The sequence below is a fragment of the Mizuhopecten yessoensis genome, unplaced genomic scaffold (assembly GCF_002113885.1).
Source record: "Mizuhopecten yessoensis strain PY_sf001 unplaced genomic scaffold, ASM211388v2 scaffold10985, whole genome shotgun sequence".
In the NCBI taxonomy this organism is placed as follows: Eukaryota; Metazoa; Mollusca; class Bivalvia; order Pectinida; family Pectinidae; genus Mizuhopecten; species Mizuhopecten yessoensis.
Genome location: NW_018408820.1, coordinates 1,053,146 through 1,074,437, shown reverse-complemented (window position 1 = coordinate 1,074,437; position 21,292 = coordinate 1,053,146). Strand labels below are relative to the sequence as shown.

At 35.4% G+C, this 21,292-nt stretch overlaps 2 protein-coding genes across 2 annotated transcripts; both read left to right on the top strand.

Moving 5' to 3' along the window:
* The first annotated feature begins 1,117 nt into the window (after positions 1 to 1,117).
* LOC110464326 (major facilitator superfamily domain-containing protein 1-like) lies at positions 1,118 to 7,101 on the top strand. The gene is made up of 7 exons (XM_021519503.1): positions 1,118 to 1,150; positions 1,981 to 2,034; positions 3,471 to 3,577; positions 4,798 to 4,907; positions 5,841 to 5,896; positions 6,263 to 6,412; positions 7,034 to 7,101. Exons 2-7 carry the CDS (start codon positions 2,019 to 2,021, stop codon positions 7,099 to 7,101), a joined length of 507 nt encoding a protein of 168 aa, XP_021375178.1. The 5' UTR covers positions 1,118 to 1,150; positions 1,981 to 2,018.
* Positions 7,069 to 13,884, top strand: LOC110464308. Its single transcript, XM_021519457.1, has 8 exons — positions 7,069 to 7,181; positions 7,396 to 7,511; positions 10,185 to 10,285; positions 10,553 to 10,661; positions 11,290 to 11,430; positions 11,792 to 11,931; positions 12,693 to 12,807; positions 13,619 to 13,884. The coding sequence occupies exons 1-8, from the start codon at positions 7,115 to 7,117 to the stop codon at positions 13,757 to 13,759; spliced, it is 930 nt and encodes a 309-aa protein (XP_021375132.1). The 5' UTR covers positions 7,069 to 7,114; the 3' UTR covers positions 13,760 to 13,884.
* Positions 13,885 to 21,292: the final 7,408 nt, after the last annotated feature.

Below are 21,292 nucleotides of genomic sequence, written 5' to 3'. Positions count from 1 at the left end.
GTAGGCAAAAACCAATAAATCTTTGAATCATCAGAAAAGAAGGTGAGATAGTTTAGCAAATGGTGAAGTACGCATATTTCCGAGCTATAACACCACGGGTATACACGTTTGACACTTGATCATGGAGTTTGGTTCGTCATGTTTAACAGTACACCAAATATTTTTCTGAAGTACATGTAGGTATTCTTCAGGTATATAGGTTGAACCCGGCAAATTTCTCGCCTCGCGTCCTTGTAATGACAAAACACATCCCAATCTGCATCGGGAGGCACGGTAGTCTAGTGGTAGGACGCCGGGCTCGTGACCGAAGGGTTGCGGGTTCGAGTCACGGCACGACACTGTGTTGCATCTTTGAGCAAGATACTTTACTCCGCTTGTTCCAGTCTACTCGACTGTAAATGAGTACGTGGTTGGGCAGCGCTAGAATTATTGTTGAATGCTAGCTGTGAGGGCCGAAATGGCAGCACCCGGCTGTATGCAAGAAAGATACTAGGTTGTAATAAAGCGGTATATAAGATCCTCGAATTATTTTTATTTTTATCCTCAAGCCAACCAAGATTGTTCTTATACAGAATGCATGCTGGTTTGATTACTCAAGTGGCCTTTGGCCACCAGTTATAAAAGATAAGTCATACTGTGCAACTCTTGGAAGGTAAACATGTCACAGTAAGGAAGCAAAATACTAGAGATTTCCATCGTAGTTTTTCAAACGAACAGTAACGTCAAAGTTTCGTTTTGGATATAACTGTAGCTGAAAGTGTTGAAATCAACATCATCAAATTTATTGTCAATCATTACAGAAACAGACGTCGGTATTTTAATCACTTTCCTCATCAAGAGACATATGTTTCACGATGACTGGAATCTCTATGAAAATCGTAGATTTCTGGATATCTAACCATCTGCCGGGTCCTCACCACCGTTACAACCTTCCGAATGGAAAGTATATCTCATGCAAAAGAATGTAAATATAACGGCTGTATATATCGTTCTATCAGAATATGCTAATATGAATAGTTTTGGAGCAAGATTGCAGGTTGCCACATCTTTCACAGTTAATTTAAAATTAGCGCTCACGATTTATACGAATTTAAATAAGTTGTGTCACACTGCATTTAGACTTTGGATGTTCGGAGGCTTTTACAGCTAGGTAAGTAAATTTAATTCCATCGCTTTTGGCAACGTTAGGCTGTTTCAGGAATCTCATTTACAATGACGACAGACATTTCAATATAGAAAATATAAGGAAATTCTTTGTTAAAGTGAACAACAACAGAACATTAAGATTGTAAATATCCGAATTGGACAGCATTGTGAACCGGCTACATACATATGTAAAATTAATGACGATAGTCCGTTTGACCAAATGAAAGTAATATCGCAGGACATACATTTTCATGTCAACAGACAATAGGTTGTGCAATGTCAAAAACATTTGACGTCAGACTTAAATTCCTAAACATTGTCCTTTCCCTTGATGACATATGGATATAAATATGACGTTTTGTTTACAGTATTTAACTAAAATAAGTCACACTCAAATATTAAGGCTTTGTAATTTAGCGATAACACGTGTCGTTTCAACCTTTATAGACGATATGTTGTGCTCATAAGAAAAATGAAGAAATAAAATTATGTAAACTCTAAGCAACTGGCAACCTGAAGTCTTCCCTGGTTCATTAAATATAATTGATATATGTAGCACAAATTAAAGGAAACAAGGTTTATTTATCGTGAACGTATACGGCCATCGTTTATCATCTGTTTCACCAATAAACCATTTTTTTATTTATTGATTTAATGTATATCATAGCACACATTTAGCAAACAAAATGATAAGATAATTTGAATTACTTGTTTACCTTATCCAAAGCTAAAATTGCATGGGTGACTATATAAATCTAAAACTTTTATATCGGTAGTATTGTGTATTTTTTACTTCATTAGATACGTATGTCTATTTATTTGCTTTCTTTTTAGATGTGGATTGTATGTTGTAAGACTGAACTACTGGGAAGATGAAACCATATGAATGTAAGTTGATATACATGAAAAAAGACGTCCCCATTTCAGGCCGTTACCTGACGATATGTTATTAACTTACATACTGACATACAAGTCTACTTCGCCCTTTTTTAATTTCCTGATTTAACAGCAGTCTAGTGTTAGGACGCCGGGCTCGTGACCGAAGGGTTGCGGGTTCAAGTCACGTCACGGCACTGTGTTGTATCTTTAAACAAGATACTTTAATCCGCTTGTTCCAGTCTACTCGGCTGTTAATGAGTACGTGGTTGGGCAGTGCTAGAATTGTTGAATGCTAGCTGTAAGGGGCCGAAATGGCAGCACAGGCTGTATACTCCCAAGGGAGTTGAGAAAGATATTGGCTGGTTGCAAAGGCCCAATAACCTAGGATAGTAATTTGTGAACCGCTTTGAGACGATCTACCCTATGCTTCATGTAATGGGTATTTATTGTCTATCAATGCAAGCGATGGAAATATTTATTTACGATCAAATTACCAAGGAAGTGTACCCTGTATGCAGTGGACTGTGGTAACCAGTGAAATAACATTGCTACAGTAGAGGAAACATTCGGCAAAACTTGTTTAAATTTAAATAAAAACAATAAGTACAGATTCAAGGTCCATATCCAATACATATGTTACGTTACAATGAGACGAAGAGTTAGATGTGGTAGCTGCAAGCTTCATTCTGAACGTTTGTAGGCGTAGCTATCGATACTATCACCGTGTGTGACACGGTAATACACGATAATATGATAATGCGGTTGATACATATATGTTATCTGATGGGAATGATTTTAAAATCCTCAAACATTATTCAAAATCTGCATGCACAGTTTGGTGTCCTGAATATTTAAATTTATGATATTAACATCTGATATCCCGAGATGATATGTTACATATACTTCACCTTCTGTACACAGTTTATGTTATTCACTTATTAGGTTGAATTTAGTCACCAATATAATATAATATCAAAATGATAAAAAAACTGAAATTAAACGTCAGCTAACCGTAATATGTGAAACAACCTCCCGCCAAAATAACAGAACACAATGACAGTTAAACGAAATAGGAGAACCACAAACATATTGCTTTATGGCAAAAAATAAGCAATGGACTATGGAATACCAATTTTAATTAATGAATCTCTTTAACCTCGAGACTATCAACCAAATTTCTTCCCAATATTTCCTTCGCTTACCCTCCCGGAACACATGGTCCTATTCTCTTTGTCCCTTTTTAAGGGTCCCAATGTTAACCAATCCTTTGTTCATATTTTGTTCTAGTTCTATCAATTTTGAGTTCAAATTATGATTTTGCTGACACTCCCGTATTCTCTTGTTGTTTTTAAACTGCGAATTCGTCAAAAGTGTTTATTGACACTGTGGAATTTTCCGTTTTATGTAATGAAACACTGGGTTGACGAACTTATTAATCTTTACAGGGAAATGGAGGTACGCCATTCTGTTTTGTGACTGTGTGCTGGTATTTGGCGTGTATTTCTGTGTAGACATGCCCAGCTCCTTACAAGTTGACTTCCAGGGAAGCGAGGTAAGACTCAGGATATTTATTGTAGAATACAGAAGGGTTGTTTGTTGTATAAACAACGATTGACACAGTTATAGCGACTGACTTTCAAAACACAGTATACTGTAATCTACATGAATACCACTATCTGTATGTATGTCACTACATGTATGTTTATCACTGTCAGAAAGTGTACCACTATCAGTTAGTTTACCAGTATTTTTACCACTATCCATCCTCGATATCCAGGGGTTACGCTCTCTTTCGCTCTCTACATCCATGTAATATGTCATAGCAAAATTGAAGGAACGAAGATAGCTGTTTGATTGGTCACAGGAAAAAAAAACCTGACCAATCGCTAGGCTGATACCTGTCATTTGAAGATTACAAAGGAGAGACGCCCAGCTTCAAAGCCTGTCAATTTTTACCGTTACGTGACCGCGAGATTCTTTTGATGTACATCAAAGGATCGAACTAGTCTTCTTGTCTCATCAACAAAGTGGCGCACACCGATCCTTCAATTTTGCTATGACCTATTCCAGGGGTACAGAGAGCGAAAGTGAGCGTAACCCCTGGATATCGAGGATGACCACTATCAGGCAGTATATATAACACTGTTAGTTTATCTGTTTCAGTATGTTAACCACTATCAGGGCGTTTCCTACTGTCAGTATGCTTCATAAAATTGATAACATTTTATTTTGTAAAAGAATATTTTATATAAATGCGTTACTTTTATTTGATTGATGTAGTATCTTTGAGGACATGTCATTGTTGATTAATCATATATGATTTATCATTATATAATTTAATCTCGCTTGTAAGAAGCATTTTCATTGGCTTACAAATTTATGCTATCAGCCCATAACGTAAAAAATGACGTCGCCGTTTGTAACGTTGATTGGCTGATACAGCAGCGCAATAACTTCTAAGAGAAAAGAGTCCATCAATAAAAGTGGATTCCCACAGGAATTGTGTATAGTATATTAAATTATAAGGATTAACTTGAATATATTTTTCATGTTATGGAGCTATAACACAAAAACCGGAGTGGACTCTCATCATAAACCGCTTAGCTGATTATTTAGAGTACACTCTGTTGTTTGTGTTATATCTCCATAACATGAACAATATATTCAAGTTAATCCTTAAATATAAATCAAAAGCGATTTTTTATTGGTTTTAAAACTTTTTAATGGTTAATCATTCCCCATTGTCCTGGATTGTTTATTTTAATTATCTAGGCTATACAGTGTCATGTCAACGAAACGTCAATATTGGGCGCGTGCTGTGACACGTGCCTAGATCTGGGACCTACACGATACAACCTCCTTCATTCCTTTCTCTACTGGACGTACGTATTTCAACACCACTGTATGTTAAACATTAATTCGTACAAACAACCTTTACAGATAGTTTAATAGTTTTAACTGTAAATATTAAGTTACATTGTAATTAAATTGATTTTGACACTTTGCATGGGAACACTTGGGAGTAACTATCGGATAATTTACTCGTTGCGTTTTTCAGCTAATAGTGGAACAATTTTTCTACATACAAAAAAAACCTGGAAACTTATAAACATGATGACTAAATCTTCTAATCTCATCATGGACGAGAGTTTGAGAATATTTTACCGCATAATTTACCAATGGATGTAAAATAACCCATCTTGTCCGTAAATTATCTTATGTAGTCTGCCTTTCATTTGTAAACGATGTGGATTGATCAGGTTGCCTTACAAGCGTCAGCTGTAGAGAATTCCCCTTTAGCTTAGCGGTAAAGCATCGGGCTGGCGAGCCAAGGGTCGTGGGTTCGAGAACCAGCGACGGCACTATCTTTATCACTTTTCCTCGTCCTACTACAAATTGGTGCTGTTGACCCTCCCTGTTCAAGGCAGAATAACCCTTGGCGGGGGGTCAAAGAACCTGTGTATGTGTTTGAAAAAAGGGGAGAATAGTGTAAACAAAATGTGGATTTATTAGGTTGCCTTACAAGCGTCAGCTATAGGGAACTTTCCCTAAGCTTAGCGGTAGAGCATTGGGCTGGAGAGCCAAGGATCGCCGGTTCGAGCCCCATCGACGGCACTATCTTTATCACTTTCCCTCGTCCTACTACACATTCAACCATCAACGCTATTTACCTTTCACTGTAGATGTATGCCGCCAATGGTTACAATTAGTGAATATCTTTCATGTGTTACATGTAGAAAAATATATGTAATTGTGTTATTTCACTGATTATTAGCCTCGATCACATGAAAATGTCGATATTCTCCTTATGACAGATCTTCCATTACGTCACTGATGTCTGGCTACGTGATCGATATAATAGGAAACCGCGGTAAGTCTTGATTCATCTACACTTAAGTGTCTTATGTATCTAGCAACTTCGTTTTATGACACAATAAACCATGTTAATGAGTCTTTGCACGTTTTGCGCTATTGTATGTTTGAAAACTGTATTTTGAGATTATAAATTCGATTCATACATGTAGCACGTGACGGGCGTATATTTTACCAGTTCTTTTTAACGTAATAAAATACATGTATTAAAGTGTCCTGATTAGTTAAGGCTCATTCGAAGCTCTTTTTTCTATCTGTTTCATGTCTACAATTACAGGTAGTTTTTGCCATATGTTGGGTTGGAAGTAACTGGTGCTCATACTAAATATTCAGGTTGTAATCAATTTGTGTTTTTCTTTCCTAGTTTCGGCCGTCGTCATCATCATCCTGACATCATTTGGGTCAATTCTATTCGCCATTGCTGGGTCTGATATTGTACGATATACCCCGTCAATGTTCCCTATGATGATTGTAGGACGCATGTTTCTCGGCTTTGGCGATGGACCCATGCGAAGTACGTCATGGTTTTGTACTTTATTTTATAATTTTTCATTTAAGTAAGGGCGCATCACTACAATTGCACTGGGCAAGATTGGAGAACCCCTTCACCGATGCTGTGATTTTGTGTTTATTAATAAAATCATACAAAAAAATTAGTAACAAAAAGTTTATATAGGACTGTTTTAATAAGTTCATTATTGCCAATAACCATAATCAAAATCAATTACGATATCTTACATGAATTTATTTTTTCAAATCCGTGCAGTACATTCCAACACTTCTCATCTACATTCTGTCTTGCATGCTCTATAAAAATGTGCAATGGCATAAATTAAAAAAAAAATATGGTTTGATATATTTGTGCGATTGACAAATGTTTCCAATCAATTAGATCGAAATTTTGACAATTTAACCAGAACCTAAACATTTTAACCAATCAACTCTAAGTTCTGCTTTATTAATGAGGAAATAATTCATCGATTCCATTTTTGTACTTTTCATTTATGCTGTTATAAACTCGCGTTTGCTTCATCAATTTTTTTTATTTTTTTTATATATATCTTACCCTGTCAACCCTGAACACAGTTGTTTCTCTGTAGATCGTAACCTATTGTCGTGTTGTTCAGTCGTTCAGGACCGGGTGATAGCCCACTGGTTCGCCGAGGATTCCGTGATAGCAGTGAGTCTAGTAATACTTACTAGACGGGCAGGCACAATGCTCAACTTTATGATAACAGCAAATATTGCCGTTCTTTTTGGATTCTCGTGGTCTCTCTGGATGGGTAAGTCAAAATTATTTCCGTATACTTTGCAGAAATTCATTGTAATAAGTATTTAATAACAATTAATTCTTAAGTTAACTCTGTTTTCATTGCAAGAAGATAATATAAGAAGATAATGATTTTCAAAAATACATTGTAGACCGAAATTTTAAAAAAAATGTCATTAACCCCACATTTATTGTCTGATTTATCATGAAATGTATTTGTACTCCAGGTGCCTTTATATGTTCAATGGGGATCATTGCCGGAGTGGTGTTGGCCATACTGGATTACAACGGAACTAAGAGACTAGACGCGGAGTCCCAGAAAGAGTTAGCTAGCCGACCCGTTGTAAGTATTTACGTTTATACTAGTTACATTCAGTTGGGTCGGCTGAAATTGGTTCTTGCACGGTTTACATACAAAAACTGCATTTTTGTTTTCGGGACACTCTTTTTTTGTTTTAATCTGCATTTGTGTGTTTTTTTAAATTCGAGACACTTTGTTTTTTTTAAACTGGATTTTTTTGTGGGGGACATTTTTTTTTAAACTGAATTTTTAACTCATCTGCCCTTCGGGCAGGTGAGCTTATGCACTACCGCGACGTCCGTCGTCAACTTTTCCCTTTAAAAGCCTTTATCTCCTGAACGACTGTTTGGATTTTAACTAAATTTGATATGAAGCATTCTTGGGACCAGGGGCTCAATGGATTTATGTAATAAGGGTGTGGCCCCCTAGGGGGTTTAGTTAGGGGCCAAAAAGGGGAAAATTTAGAAAAAAATATAAAATCTTCTTCTCTATTCTCCATTTCCAGAAAATGCTAAAACCAGTGAAGTTTAGTATAGTTTATATAGGAAATAAACATAATAGGCCATATCTTCCATTGTTTTGAACGGAAGTTGTTCATATTTGACAGAAATACTTATTAGGGGAGGAGGGTCTGCTGGTATAAATTTTGTGAGACTGCCCCCCTATGGGGCTGTGTTAGGGGCTAAAAAGGGGGGGATTTAAAAAATCTTCTTTAGTTATAAAAGTGCTAGGATCAAATACTACCCATAGCTGTAAAGGCGTTTGGGTGGTTCACACAATTTGTGATTTTCATGTCTCCTAGGGGCCCCGTTTGCCCCTGAGGAGGGGGTTAAATTTAGTATAGTTTATATAGGAAATAGACATGACGGGCCATATCTTCCATTGTTTTGAAAACAATTTGTTCATATTTGAGAGAAATACTTATTAGGAGAGGAGGGTCTGCTGGTATAAATCGTGTGAGCCTGCCCCCCTAGGGGGCTGAGTTAGGGGCCGAAAAGGGGGGAATTTAGGGAAAATTCAAAAATCTTCTTCTCTATTTACAAAAATGCCAGGATGAAATACTACCCATAGCTGTAAAAGCCTTTGGGTGGTTTATAAAATTTGTGATTTTCATGTCTCTCAGGGCCCCCGTTTGGCCCTGAGGAGGGGTTGACATTTAGTATAGTTTATATATGAAATAGACATAATAGGCCATATCTTCCAATGTTTTGAACTGAATTTGCTCATATTTGACAGAAATATTTGTTAGGGAGGCGCGGTCTGCTGGTATAATGTTTATGAGTCTGACCCCCTAGGGCGCTGAGTTAGGCGCCAAAAAGGGGAGAAATTTGGGGAAATTTCAAAAATCTTCTCTAGTTACAAAAATGGCAGGATCAAATACTACCCATAGCTGTAAAAGCGTTTGGGTGGTTTATAAAAATTGTGATTTTCATGTCTACCAGGCCCGGTGAGGGGGTGAAATTAAATATAGTTTATATAGGAAATATACATAATAGGCCATATATTCCAATGTTTTGAACGGAGTTTGCTCATATTTAACAGAAATACTTGTTAGGGGAGGAAGGTCTGCTGGTATAATTTTTGTGACCCTGACCCCCTAGGGGACTGGGTTAGGGGTGAAAAGGAGGCGAATTTCAAAAATCTTCTTCTGCAGTTCCAGAAATGCTAGTATCAAATACTACTCATAGTTGTAAAGGCCTTCTAGTGGTTTATGTACTTTTTGATTTTCATGTGCCCCAGGTCCCTCGTTTGCCTTTGGGGAGGGGGTAAAGTTTGGTATTGTTTATATAGACAATTCGACAAATGAACAGCCATCACATACTTTTTATCTCCAACACAACTAATGTTCTAGTAATAGTAACAACCTTAATTCTTTATGAATTATAAAGTCTCCATAGGAACGCTTGCAAGTTCTTACCCTGCATGTCTGAAGTGGTTACAAATTGGCATTACAGAGCAAATGTAAATATTGTGCCATGATTGCTTAAATAACCAGGTGAGCGATACAGGCCCCCTGGGCCTCTTGTTTTCTTTCGAGACCCTCTTTTTTAAGACATGGATTTTCATTCGTTTCATCTTTAACACCAATAGTCCTAATTGATGAATGTGTCTTTATAATGTTATTGTGATTGCTTTGATTGACTTTCTTATTCAAATTGCTAAATTATTTAATTGGTTGTTTCTTACTTTGATGGTTATTTTGTATTTGTCTTGTTGTTTTATAGTCGTGAATCAGCGTTTGATTAGGTTAGTTTGCATTAACTTTCTTTTAATGAAGATAATATTGTTTGAAGTTATGGCAACTATGAATAAGTTAACAAAATAACATTCTTGATATGCATGTATTATTTTCACAATAAAATAATAAGGCACAGTTTCAGATAATGAACACTACACACATAAGTGCGCCCTTTAAGTACATACATTAGTTATTTTTTATGAAGCATGTGTCTAACATTCGATTTAGTACTATACTGTATTATTCATCAATGTTGGTGTACTAATCAACTAGCATGTTGACCTTCAGTATTTATACATGTTCAATTAACAAATTGTTCACAAAAGAAACTTACCCCTGCTGATCGCCATTAGTGAATCATTACCAACTATTGCTCTTAAACATACATGTTGAGCCCCCTAAATTGTTTCATTCAGTTTCAACCCTCAGGGGGATGTTGATGGTGTGCACTAACATGTCTTTATAATGGTTTACAGACGCTATCAGACATCACAAACATACCGAAGACGTTCTGGATACATGTAGCAATGATCGGCTTTCACTACTGTACATTTTTTTCCTTTGTCGCCAACATGTCGTACGTATTAGGAAAATAACAATTTGTATGTACTAGTTAATATGACATTATCTTAATGTCTTTTTAATCGAAAAATGTAAATTGATACGCTATTTTAAACATTTTGATTAACCGTATTTTTCGTTATATTATTATCAAAATTGTTATTTAAATGACTCGAACAGATGCTATCACACTATATTAGGTATACTCTTGTCCTTATATGACACATAATATGATTGCATAGATAATGCCTGGGTTGAGTGCAGTGTTATTGTTGTCCCACAGTCAATACATCCAGTTGAGATACGGGTACTCCAAAGTGATCGCCTCCTACGTCACAGGAGCTTCGTACGTGGGACCGGTGTTTTTCGCGCCATTTGTGGCGCTCCTACTTGTGAGTAAGGCCTCCAGCTCTATTAGTTATCTCGCCTACCATAATGGCGGATAATTTATCATTACAGCGAGCATTAGTAAGCAACGTAATATATCTGGTAATTAAATGTGCAAGGCGAATTTAATATTGAGGGAAAACAATGAATTTAACTGACGAAGGGCGAATATTTGACTGGGCGAAAATGGATTTAACTGCCGAAGGGAGAATATTTGACTGGGCGAAAATGGATTTAACTGCCGAAGGGAGAATATTTGACTGGGCGAAAATGGATTTTAACTGACGAGGGGCGAATATTTGACTAGGCGAATATTTCCCAGTAGACAGTGTTTATATTAAAATAAAATAAAAGTGATTAGTGTAGTGATAATATTTCTTTGTGCTATTCCAGCACCACTGATAAGTCTGAAATGGGCGAAATGACCATATGGTGTAGTAAATATTAACTTTGTTAGGCTTTCTACATTCACAAATTAAATATCACAAATGGGTGATTATTTCCTTTGTATTCTTTATAAACACTTGAAAGTAAAATCCATTAAGCATTTTACAGTTAGAGACAATATTTCTGTAAGATTTAGGCAGTGAGAGCATATTAATAAAGTGTGATTCAATTATCCATTTTAAACAGAGAAAAATCGACTGTAACGGGCTGATGGCCATGTCGGCTACCACTTTCAGTATACCAGTGTACCTCATGATGGCCTACTGTCCCAACATACCGCCTCTTGTTCTCACCGTGTCTATTGGAATCGTCTATACATTTGATGTCGTAAGTCTGCCATGTTAAGCACTGCAGTTTCATGTTTTTATGAAGAATACATAAGTTATACCACAACGGGAACAGTATACTATATCATTTTATTAAAATGATTTCTGGAACTTTTATTAAAAACAATGTATTATGTTTAAGAATAAGATACTATTTGTGTATCAATTATGTTGTGGTTTTATTGAAATATGAACTAATGGTTCATTACGGTGATTGTGATGTGTTAAAAATGACTGTTATAAGTGTTACTTAATATAAGTTAATAATTGTGATATACACCATAAGTAAAAAACAGCATCTGATTGATGAGAAATAAAGAATTAATCAAGACTTTAGACGTTATCTTCTTTTTGATTGGTAGATAATAATGTGGCAAGTGACCATCAACCTTTTGCCTCCTGCCGTATTTGGGACCGGGGCCGGAGTGGCAGTGTTTATGATGCGTTTTTCCATAGGACTGACCAACCTCTCTGTTGGTACTATCGTTGAAAACAAAGAAAGGTACAGAACAGAGGACAGAAATGACGTTGCATTTAACATAATATCATTTCATTATGTACTTTATGATGTCTTCCGTGAGAATGGTTTTGTCATTTAAATCTTAATCTTGCTAAAATTGAAAACAAACAAAAGTTGTAAATTTTGCTTTCCTTATTGGATAACCGCTTACCGTTTATCTAGCTTCACACTTTTTACACAGTGTACTTTAAAGCCGTGATACTTCAATCCTCTGACATTGCTTCAAAAAGCCAAAAGATACGGGACAAATTTCGGTAAATAATGGCCAATCTCTCCTGTGAAACCAGCCCCCTTAAGCACTCCATAGTTAAAATTCGGATAGTTCGACTGTTCACATGCTCGTGGTGAATATGTTGTATCTTTTATTTTTCTACTGGTCTTTGTCAATTTAAAACCGTGGCATATTTTTCATTATTTTGACCTTTAGTACCACTTATGAATCCTAAATGGGTTAAATGGTTTAATTTATTCACCCCTAAAGACACATTTGAACTCTTCCAATTCAATGGTTGGAATAGTTCATTATGAAATTTCAGGGGTGAATGAGTTAATGGTGCTGTGCAATGTTTACTTTGTATGACGTCCTGCATCTACATACACTTTTTTGAAATAGCTTCTTCATTTCCTTGTATTTCTATTTATTGTTTGTGATTGTACTTGAGTCAGAGAAATATGTTTCCAGCGTAAGTTGTTTCTTTGAGCGAAATGTAACCTGATCTATCATATGTGTTTGGTTTTGGCAGCCTTGGTCATCAGATACAGATCCACGCCTACCAGGACGCCCTACTGTTGATGACGGGTCTATCCGTGATGGCAGTCCTGTCTGGAGTACTGCTCAACATCATTGATATACGTCGGGTAAATATAATATATATATTGCCATTGTTGATTGGAATCATGACAAATTGTTTCTAAAAAATAATTCTTTCGCTCTCGTGAAACATGAGAGTAATATGATGGATAAAAGAGGATATTTTTATAAATTACCCTACTTCAAGGACAAATCATATCTTATTATACCGAAATGGTACAAAAACATCATGGTCAAATGTTCAGGCGTTCGCACTATTGTGATAGTCTGCTTAAGTCACTCGGAACCCAGTTATGCTCACCTTCTTAATGCATTCGGAACATCTTGCCCAAATAACAGAATGTTACAATCCCAGCTACATTACCTTTCATCAGAGATGACCGAATTGGCAAAAGTATTCCAAATGCTTCTTGATGGAGAGGTCCAAATATGGGGAAATGCAACCTTGGCAAATACCATCACTTAACAAATCTAAATAAATAGCATAGCTTAAAATAACAGTAATGAATTAGAAACAATTTCAGTCAAATATAAATTCTGTTGCAGTTATTCATGAACTTCAACATTGAATATATTATGCTTCCCCTTACTATCTGTTGTTAACAGATTTACTAGCTCAGGATTGTTTCGCAGCCGGCATAAATAATTTCATTGTACAATAACATATATTTACAGAGAAAAACATTGAATTAAAATTCAGAAATTGGATATCACTAAGATTCAAAAAATATACTGCATATGTATTATATAATATACAACAAAAACATCTCTATAAATGTTTAACTAAACTCTATTGCTATGGCTATATTTTTGTAGATTACTGACACAGCATAATATATATAATCGTTTGATTCTCAGGGCGATGGTGTGAATAGACGTTTCATGAAGGAAAAAGTGAAAGGTTTGGATACATCAGTCCTCATTCTGGATGACAAACTCAACAAGCGATACGACGCTGAAGGCAACTCAAACTTGGCTCTCGAGGAATACAATCAGTAACTGCCTCCGTGATTTAACATAAACCCGAAGGATTGTTTAGATGTTGTTATATATTTATATGTATATATGAATATAATTGAAATGGCAATGCCTTTCATGTAATGTATTTTCGTTTAACACTTTTTGCAAAGAAAATTATCACAAAATGCATGTGATTTCCTGCAAATGTTAATTACGTTTATTTGGTTTAACCAATATTGCTAATGGTGGATTGCCACTAATCACTAAACCAGTTCTGTAAAAATGTTATGATTGATTCCAAGTACATATTAATATCATAATGTACATTTACATGTACAGACCACATTCCTTGTTGTTATACTAATTTCTAAAATACAGTTACCTTCGGTAGTTTTGATTAACTTAGATCCTTTTATGTATGTTTCAGATGTACAGCCTCTAGATTTACTTAATTACTATTAATTAAAGACGTTGTTTTACGCCAAAAACTAGCCTTAACACGTTAATAATTTCCAATAGGGAAGTTTTTTGTTTTTCCTTCATACAGAGTAATATGGGATCATTTGTCCTGATATCAAATTCAAACTTTGACGGAAATTAACGAATGGTCGACATTTGACGTTTGTCGACTGTTGCAAATCAAACGAACGTTTGACGATTGACCCATCTCTACCCAGAGTTGTCGTTCTTTGTACTCACTTACACCGTAAGCGCGTGAAAGGAATGATAACTCTGGATAGAGATTGCGGTTTACGTTTGTCGACTGACGGAAATCGTTACTATGGAAAACACCACCTTGGTTGTTTTACCACTAGGTCGAAAAGTTTGTTTAAACCATGATAAACAAAAAGAAATATGCCAGAATGAAAAGTAAGATGTATTCTTTCGATTTTTTGAAATATGAGGATTAAATGCATAACTGTTTACTACTTTTGTTGTTTTATATATCTGAACCATAATACATATGTATCTAAAAAATCCCAACTAGCGCTTCACAGTTCAGATAAATCTTTATTTCACCCTGATAAAATGCTAGTCGATTCTTACGGGCTCGGCAAAGGAAATTTTATCTTTAGCTTATTTGGGACAGGGCAAGACTAGTTAACCAGAATTATCTATCCTTGTGTGAAATTTATTTTAGTGAACTTAAGTCTACTTTGTCAATAAATGTACAAGGACTGACATATATATATAGAAAAGCACTAAAAGCGTTCTTGATATTGACATCAATACAGTCTTGTTGCGTCCATGTTGTATCAATACAAACATACATCTATCACAGCGTAAATTTCATACAGTGCCAACGTCATAAATTGTTCAAATAGCGTTCAACACTTATGTAGGATAAGTATCAGACGTAGACCATTTATTAAACTACATTTTTAATATTGTATTTCAAAATACAGGTGAATTATTATATTGTTCTACTATTGTTGATTCTATGGATAGGAAATTAAATTGCGTTCGCATGTTTTGTGTGTTATATTTGAGTACGCGTATTTATAATGTTATAATATATAAGTATAATATAGGGTCAAAATAAGGGCTTTCTTGACTTTGTAATTAATAAATTAATTAAATATTCCAATTTGTTGTATAGTAAGCTCATTTACTAACAATGTATTTACGATATCCAATTATACACTTATAAATCTACACATGCAAGTCTTTAATCACGTATTTTAATGACAACAAATATATACTGATAAAAAAGAGTTTCTGATTAATAAATCTTTTGAGTAAAAATAATGTTCTATCAACAAATGCTAATTGACAGCATTGCATTACATAATTCCGAGAGAAATTTGGCAATTGTCAATTGTAAAAAAATATGTTTTTTTAATAAAATAGCTACGTTGGTACATTTGGGTGGGACATGCACAATATTATTTAGTCGAGAGATCGAGGAATTATGTAGAGCGCTCGAGAAAATATGTGGAGCGCTCGAGATAATTAATGTAGAAAATAATATTGGGCATGTCCTAAATGTACTACCGTACATAGCTATGATGGTTATTCACAATTTTAAATTATACTGCATGCTGCTTTAAGCTTTTGTCTACCTGAATGTTGAAAAACCTCCCCAAGCAGGCGATTCACAAGAGCGGCAAACGGAAATAATACAGAAATGTGCATCAAAATTTTTTCAAAGTCATAAATAGTCGAACATAAATGAAATCATCATTGGAAATTGAATGCATATCTTGATTTCGACGGTGGTATTATTCGTATTTTATTCCACATTTTATTCATATATTTCAACGACAATAATAACTATCATAGCTATCTGCACGAAAGAAACATTGGAAGTTTTCTTGTCAAAATAGTCATTCAAATTACAGTATGGATATAAATAAAGCTCTATCGATCGCCTCTGGTCTTACGCAGACTAATATATGTATGTTCGATTTCTGAAGATAAAAATGCTCTGTTCCCTTATTGTGTATTTCAACGACAGAGGAATTTATTGATATGTTGCATCAACCCAGTAGATAAAATATGCACCTTGCTGTAGATCTTGTTACTTACCCCGTTAAACTGGCTGAGATATAAAGACATATATGTAGGTAAGTACAGTGCTGCACTGTAGAAAAGCTTTATAATACATTTGTATAGTGTGTAGTATTATAAGATACCATAATTGTGGATTTATAAATATAAGGTAATGCGAATGTGATTTCGTGTATTTCTAGAAGATTCAATACTCATAGCATTTGTATTTATGCTTTTAAAAGTAAAAACCTAACTTTTTCATTTTGTTCACTGGCAATTTTTTCCTGCGTTCTATAGGTTACATCCTGTTTTTATTTCTGGGAAACGTTTTCCCTTGGGAGCACCTGACTTTATCTCGGTTTTGTCGAGGTTCATAATGATATATTGTAGGTGATGTCTTGTTCTTAAATATTAAGATTTTCTGTGTTATGGATTTTCTGCTACGAAATCCTCTCAAAAATATCCAAACAATATTTCAGTTTATATCTGCAATTCATATGCAATCTGTAAAGAAATTCCAACAATTCATATTAAATGAAAACATGACGAGTATTCCCACATCCAGTCAAATCAGAATAAGATATATGTTGCTCATGGGGTGTTGGATAAGGCAGTTTAAACCAAACGATTGCTGCTTTTAATGGAGGGGAAGGGAAGATAACAGCAATTACAGAATGATCGCTATACTTTTTCTGTGTAGTGGCAGTAAATATGTTTTTCTAACATAATGTTGTCGAGATATTTGTGTATGCACAACATTACTAGATGGCGAACAGATGCTGGTAGATCAGGTCCATTTGAAAAACAGATAATGTATTTCTGGCCCACGATTACATGTTAAAAATCGTAATAATAAAACTTAATGCGACATTTTGATAAAAATATATTACGACATAGTAATAATACATACATTTACGATATTGCAAAATTGAACTCTTTTTCGGCATTAAATAATGAATAAATCCACAGAAGTGAAATAAATATATGTTATAATATTATTTTTTACCGTGTTATTTTAAATAAATATATTAATGTTGGAGTGCAATCGACCCTTGGAGGTGACACTTCAAAGAACATATTTTTGCAATTTATATTAAAACTTTGTACATAACGAGGATGCAAAATTAGTAGAGAGACTAGTGGTAACCTTCAAGTGAGGACTTGAAAGAAGGTAAATCCTCATTAAGGGCCAGTGACGTTGTTAAAGAGTTCCAGGTGATAATGGCTCTTGGGGGGGGGGGGGAGGAGAATTTGTAGGCGTCTTTTGTGGTAGATATTGTATTTATTCAACGTGCCCCCCCCCCTGTTCGTCTGTCACCTGATCTCCAGCAAAATGATTGGTTAATTGTTCAACTTAACATCATTAATGTACACCAAAAATAGGAGAGGGTCAAGGACCGTCCCCTGCGAAGAGGACATGACAGCTATCTGATTCTGTTGCATTTAGTAAGACTTTCTGGGTTCTAGAATTCAACACTGATATATCCATAGACATGTTTGGCTGTTTATACCACAATACGTAGGCTAAGAGAGTTTCGGTAGAGTGCTTAGATCGAAAATCTTGTTGAACATTTGTTAGAATCTTGTTCCCGTCTAGGTGTTACATGATGCTACTGTGAATGTTATGTTCGGGGGGTTTACATGTTTGGATATTAAGCAGAGTGTTTATCGCCTTTCATATTGATTGGGATTATATTTGCCTCACGCCAATCAAGAGGAACAGTGCCCATGTCCAGTGATATATATATATATTTTTAATGCAGGAGTTATTTCCCTTGTGAGGCATTTAAGATGTGTTGCCGGTACATCATCAGGACCTGTAGCCTTGTGAATCTGTAGATTGGAAAGAAGTTTAAAAACACCTGCCTCACCAACAGTAATGTCAGGCATACTTTCGTATGGGGAGGGACCAAGGTTAGGTGATTAAATAGCTGTTCCTGAGTGAAACTGATGGTTCAGGGGATGAGCGTTGGTTTTGGGATTTCTGATAGGAGGACTTTTGTTACAATCAGATTGTATGCTACTGATGAAACTCAAAAACTTTTAAAGTTTTTCTTTCAACTCGGGGCTGATTATGTCTTGCATGTATTTGCTGTAAGCTCTACTAATTTCTTTTTTCCATATTGGCGTTGATTGGCCTATATCTAGCCTGGTGTGTTTTAGTTTGCCTTGCCTTATTACAGTCCGGGCGTTTTGGCCTTGTCAATCACTTTATTTTTCCATTTGTCCAAGGGTTTGTGAATTTAGACCTGTTGGTCTTTAGTTTGACATGTTTTCGTATGGCAGAAGTTATAGTGGTTTTAAAAATATTCCAGGCTAGATTTAATGGTAAATCGTCATTAGTAATGTTGTTGTTTTTGTTTTAGGTTATCGTAGTTTACCTTGTTCCGCAGTAATTTATAACGTTTAGGGTTTTACGGGGAGGGCATGATGTGGCATGGTCAATCAGTACAATATCATGATCTGAGACACATGGGATTGGCCTATATTTATTGAGCATTGATAGCACATTTGTCAAAAACAAATATAATGTGTTGTTTGATCTACCTAGGAAATCAACTATTTGACTCAATGCGAGGTCTTAAAACAGGGAGATAAACTGTTCATGTAGTGCAATAGGATATTGATTATTGGTAATCTTTCCATCAGGCTATTCTTTATCACACAAGTTGAAGTTTCCCCCTATCCAAAGAGTGTGATTATGTAAGTCATGAGAGATCTACTTATTAAGAAATAGTATCAAGGATAAACTGGGGGTCTATAGTACGACAGAGTTACTACTGCTTTTTTGTTTAGGTAGGTGTACTTTAAATAACGCAGCTATCATTTCAGCTGTATTACTTATGTGTGCTTGAGTAGCATTTAAGTGGTTGCAGATGGCCAACAGTACCTCTTGACCTCGTTTTTCAGTTGGGTCATTTCTAAATATGTCAAATCACAAGGAAAAATGTCCGAGTTGGATACCTCTGGCTTCAACCATGTTTCAGTGCCAATAAGAATGTCAGGGTCAAATACATCTTTAATACATGGACATCATTGTTATATTAAATACCTCTAGGGAATTATAATTATCAACACATGCACTGTGTTATAATAACACATGTACAATATTGTAATAACAAATGTACAATATTGTAATAACAAATGTACAATATTGTAATAACAAATGTACAATATTGTAATAACAAATACACTTACACGATACACGTAATGATAAATAAATTGATTACATTATAATTGTATGCTCATGGGGAACAATTTATTAAGAAATACATGGATAACATTATCATAAAAAATACTTTCAGGGAATAAAAATTTATGTTTACATGCACGATATTGTAATAATAACTAAATGATCGACATTTTAATAATAAACACATTCAAGATTTTGTAATAAGAAACACATGCACGATATTCTCACGAAATTTCTTACATTTTCTCATCGGTATACAGATGATAGATTTATTCACACAATATCTATGATTAATAGCAACCAAATAATTTTTCTGTAGTTCACATACAAGTTACATACGCAAATAGGGTCGTATTAAAAGAAGTAATGTTACCCGCGTAAAATGTGTACCGTACTTAGTTAATCTTGGGCAAAAAAAAAGAAGGTTTTGTTAACAAAGTAACTCATTATCTTGACAGAATAATCATTCATTATTTCGATGGTGAATATCACAAATGCGTTTGAAGATTTATCCACAATTTAAATGTATATTTACATGTATTCACTTTGGTTGCCAACAACATTGTATCAATGATGCAATCGGAACGACATAAAAATCAAAATAAAGCTCAATTATTTCGTACCAGTTATATTGCTGCTAGCACGCAACAAAAGTAAGAATTAGAAAGAGGGTATATAAACAACTGTTATGAGAAATGTAATTTGGGCCGATATATTCATTAGTTCATCAAATGAAGCAAGGAAACTTAAATAGAGCCGCGATCATTTTGTTCGTCTGTTCGTCTGTCTGTCCCAGGTCTTGTGAAATAAACTCCTTCCAAAGCATTTAGGCGGATTCACTTCAGATTTGGTCCACAGTTACAGTGTGACATAACGACATGCACCTGCCTTTAACATACATTTTTTCTCTCTTTTGCAGTTTTCAGGGAGAAATGTCTTCTGGACTTTTCAGTTAAAATAAGAGTGAGTGTAAGATGTTTTTGGCAGCAGATGGAACCATAAAACAAATATGCCATCCTAACATTTTCTTTTTTAATTCAGTATTACATTTTCTCTCATTTCCGTGTGTGTAAAATAGAGCCAGCTGTCCAGGGTAAGAAAGGGGTGTAGGAAATGTCTATCTTACACCCCATTTCACGTGACGTGACGTCACAATGGCTCAACAATTACATGACGTCATGGATTTGGAAAGCACCGATACTGTAATACGGAAAAAGCAACATGATGAAATAAAAACCTAACGCATTTTAATGGTTTCTGAACTTATTCTGGTAGTTGAAATAAGAGAAAATACACTTTCATGCACAGGGGTGTAGGATAGGGAAATTCCACCCTCGGGATTTTCAAATTTTACAAAACCCTCGGCAAAGCATCTGGTTTTACCAAATTTGAAAACCTCTCGGGTGGAATTTCCCTATCCTACACCCCTGTGCATGAAAGTGTCTTATAATATCACATGGGCTCAGCCTAACACCTCAATTTGCTACCTCCTAACCAGTTTAAATAAATGGGGTCTATACCAACAATTTAATGTTTTCAGATGCCAGTTTGCCTCAGCAATCATGGCAGAAGGTGGTACTTCTGACGTACGATCATCAGGCGACAGCACCAGTATTGATTGTCATGGCCTCATCGACGTCACACTACTGAATTGTCCAATCTGCTTACATCAATTAGAACAGCCTCGGTCATTGCCGTGCCTCCACACGTTTTGTGAAAACTGTCTCAAATCGTTCATACTCTCACAACCATTGCCTTTATCATTCTGTTGTCCAAACTGCAGAGCGATCACCAAGCCTCGAAACATTTCCGCTGAAAAGGAAGCATGGGCTTCACAATTTCCTATGAATAACCTGGTTAAGGAGATATTCAAACATAACGAACAC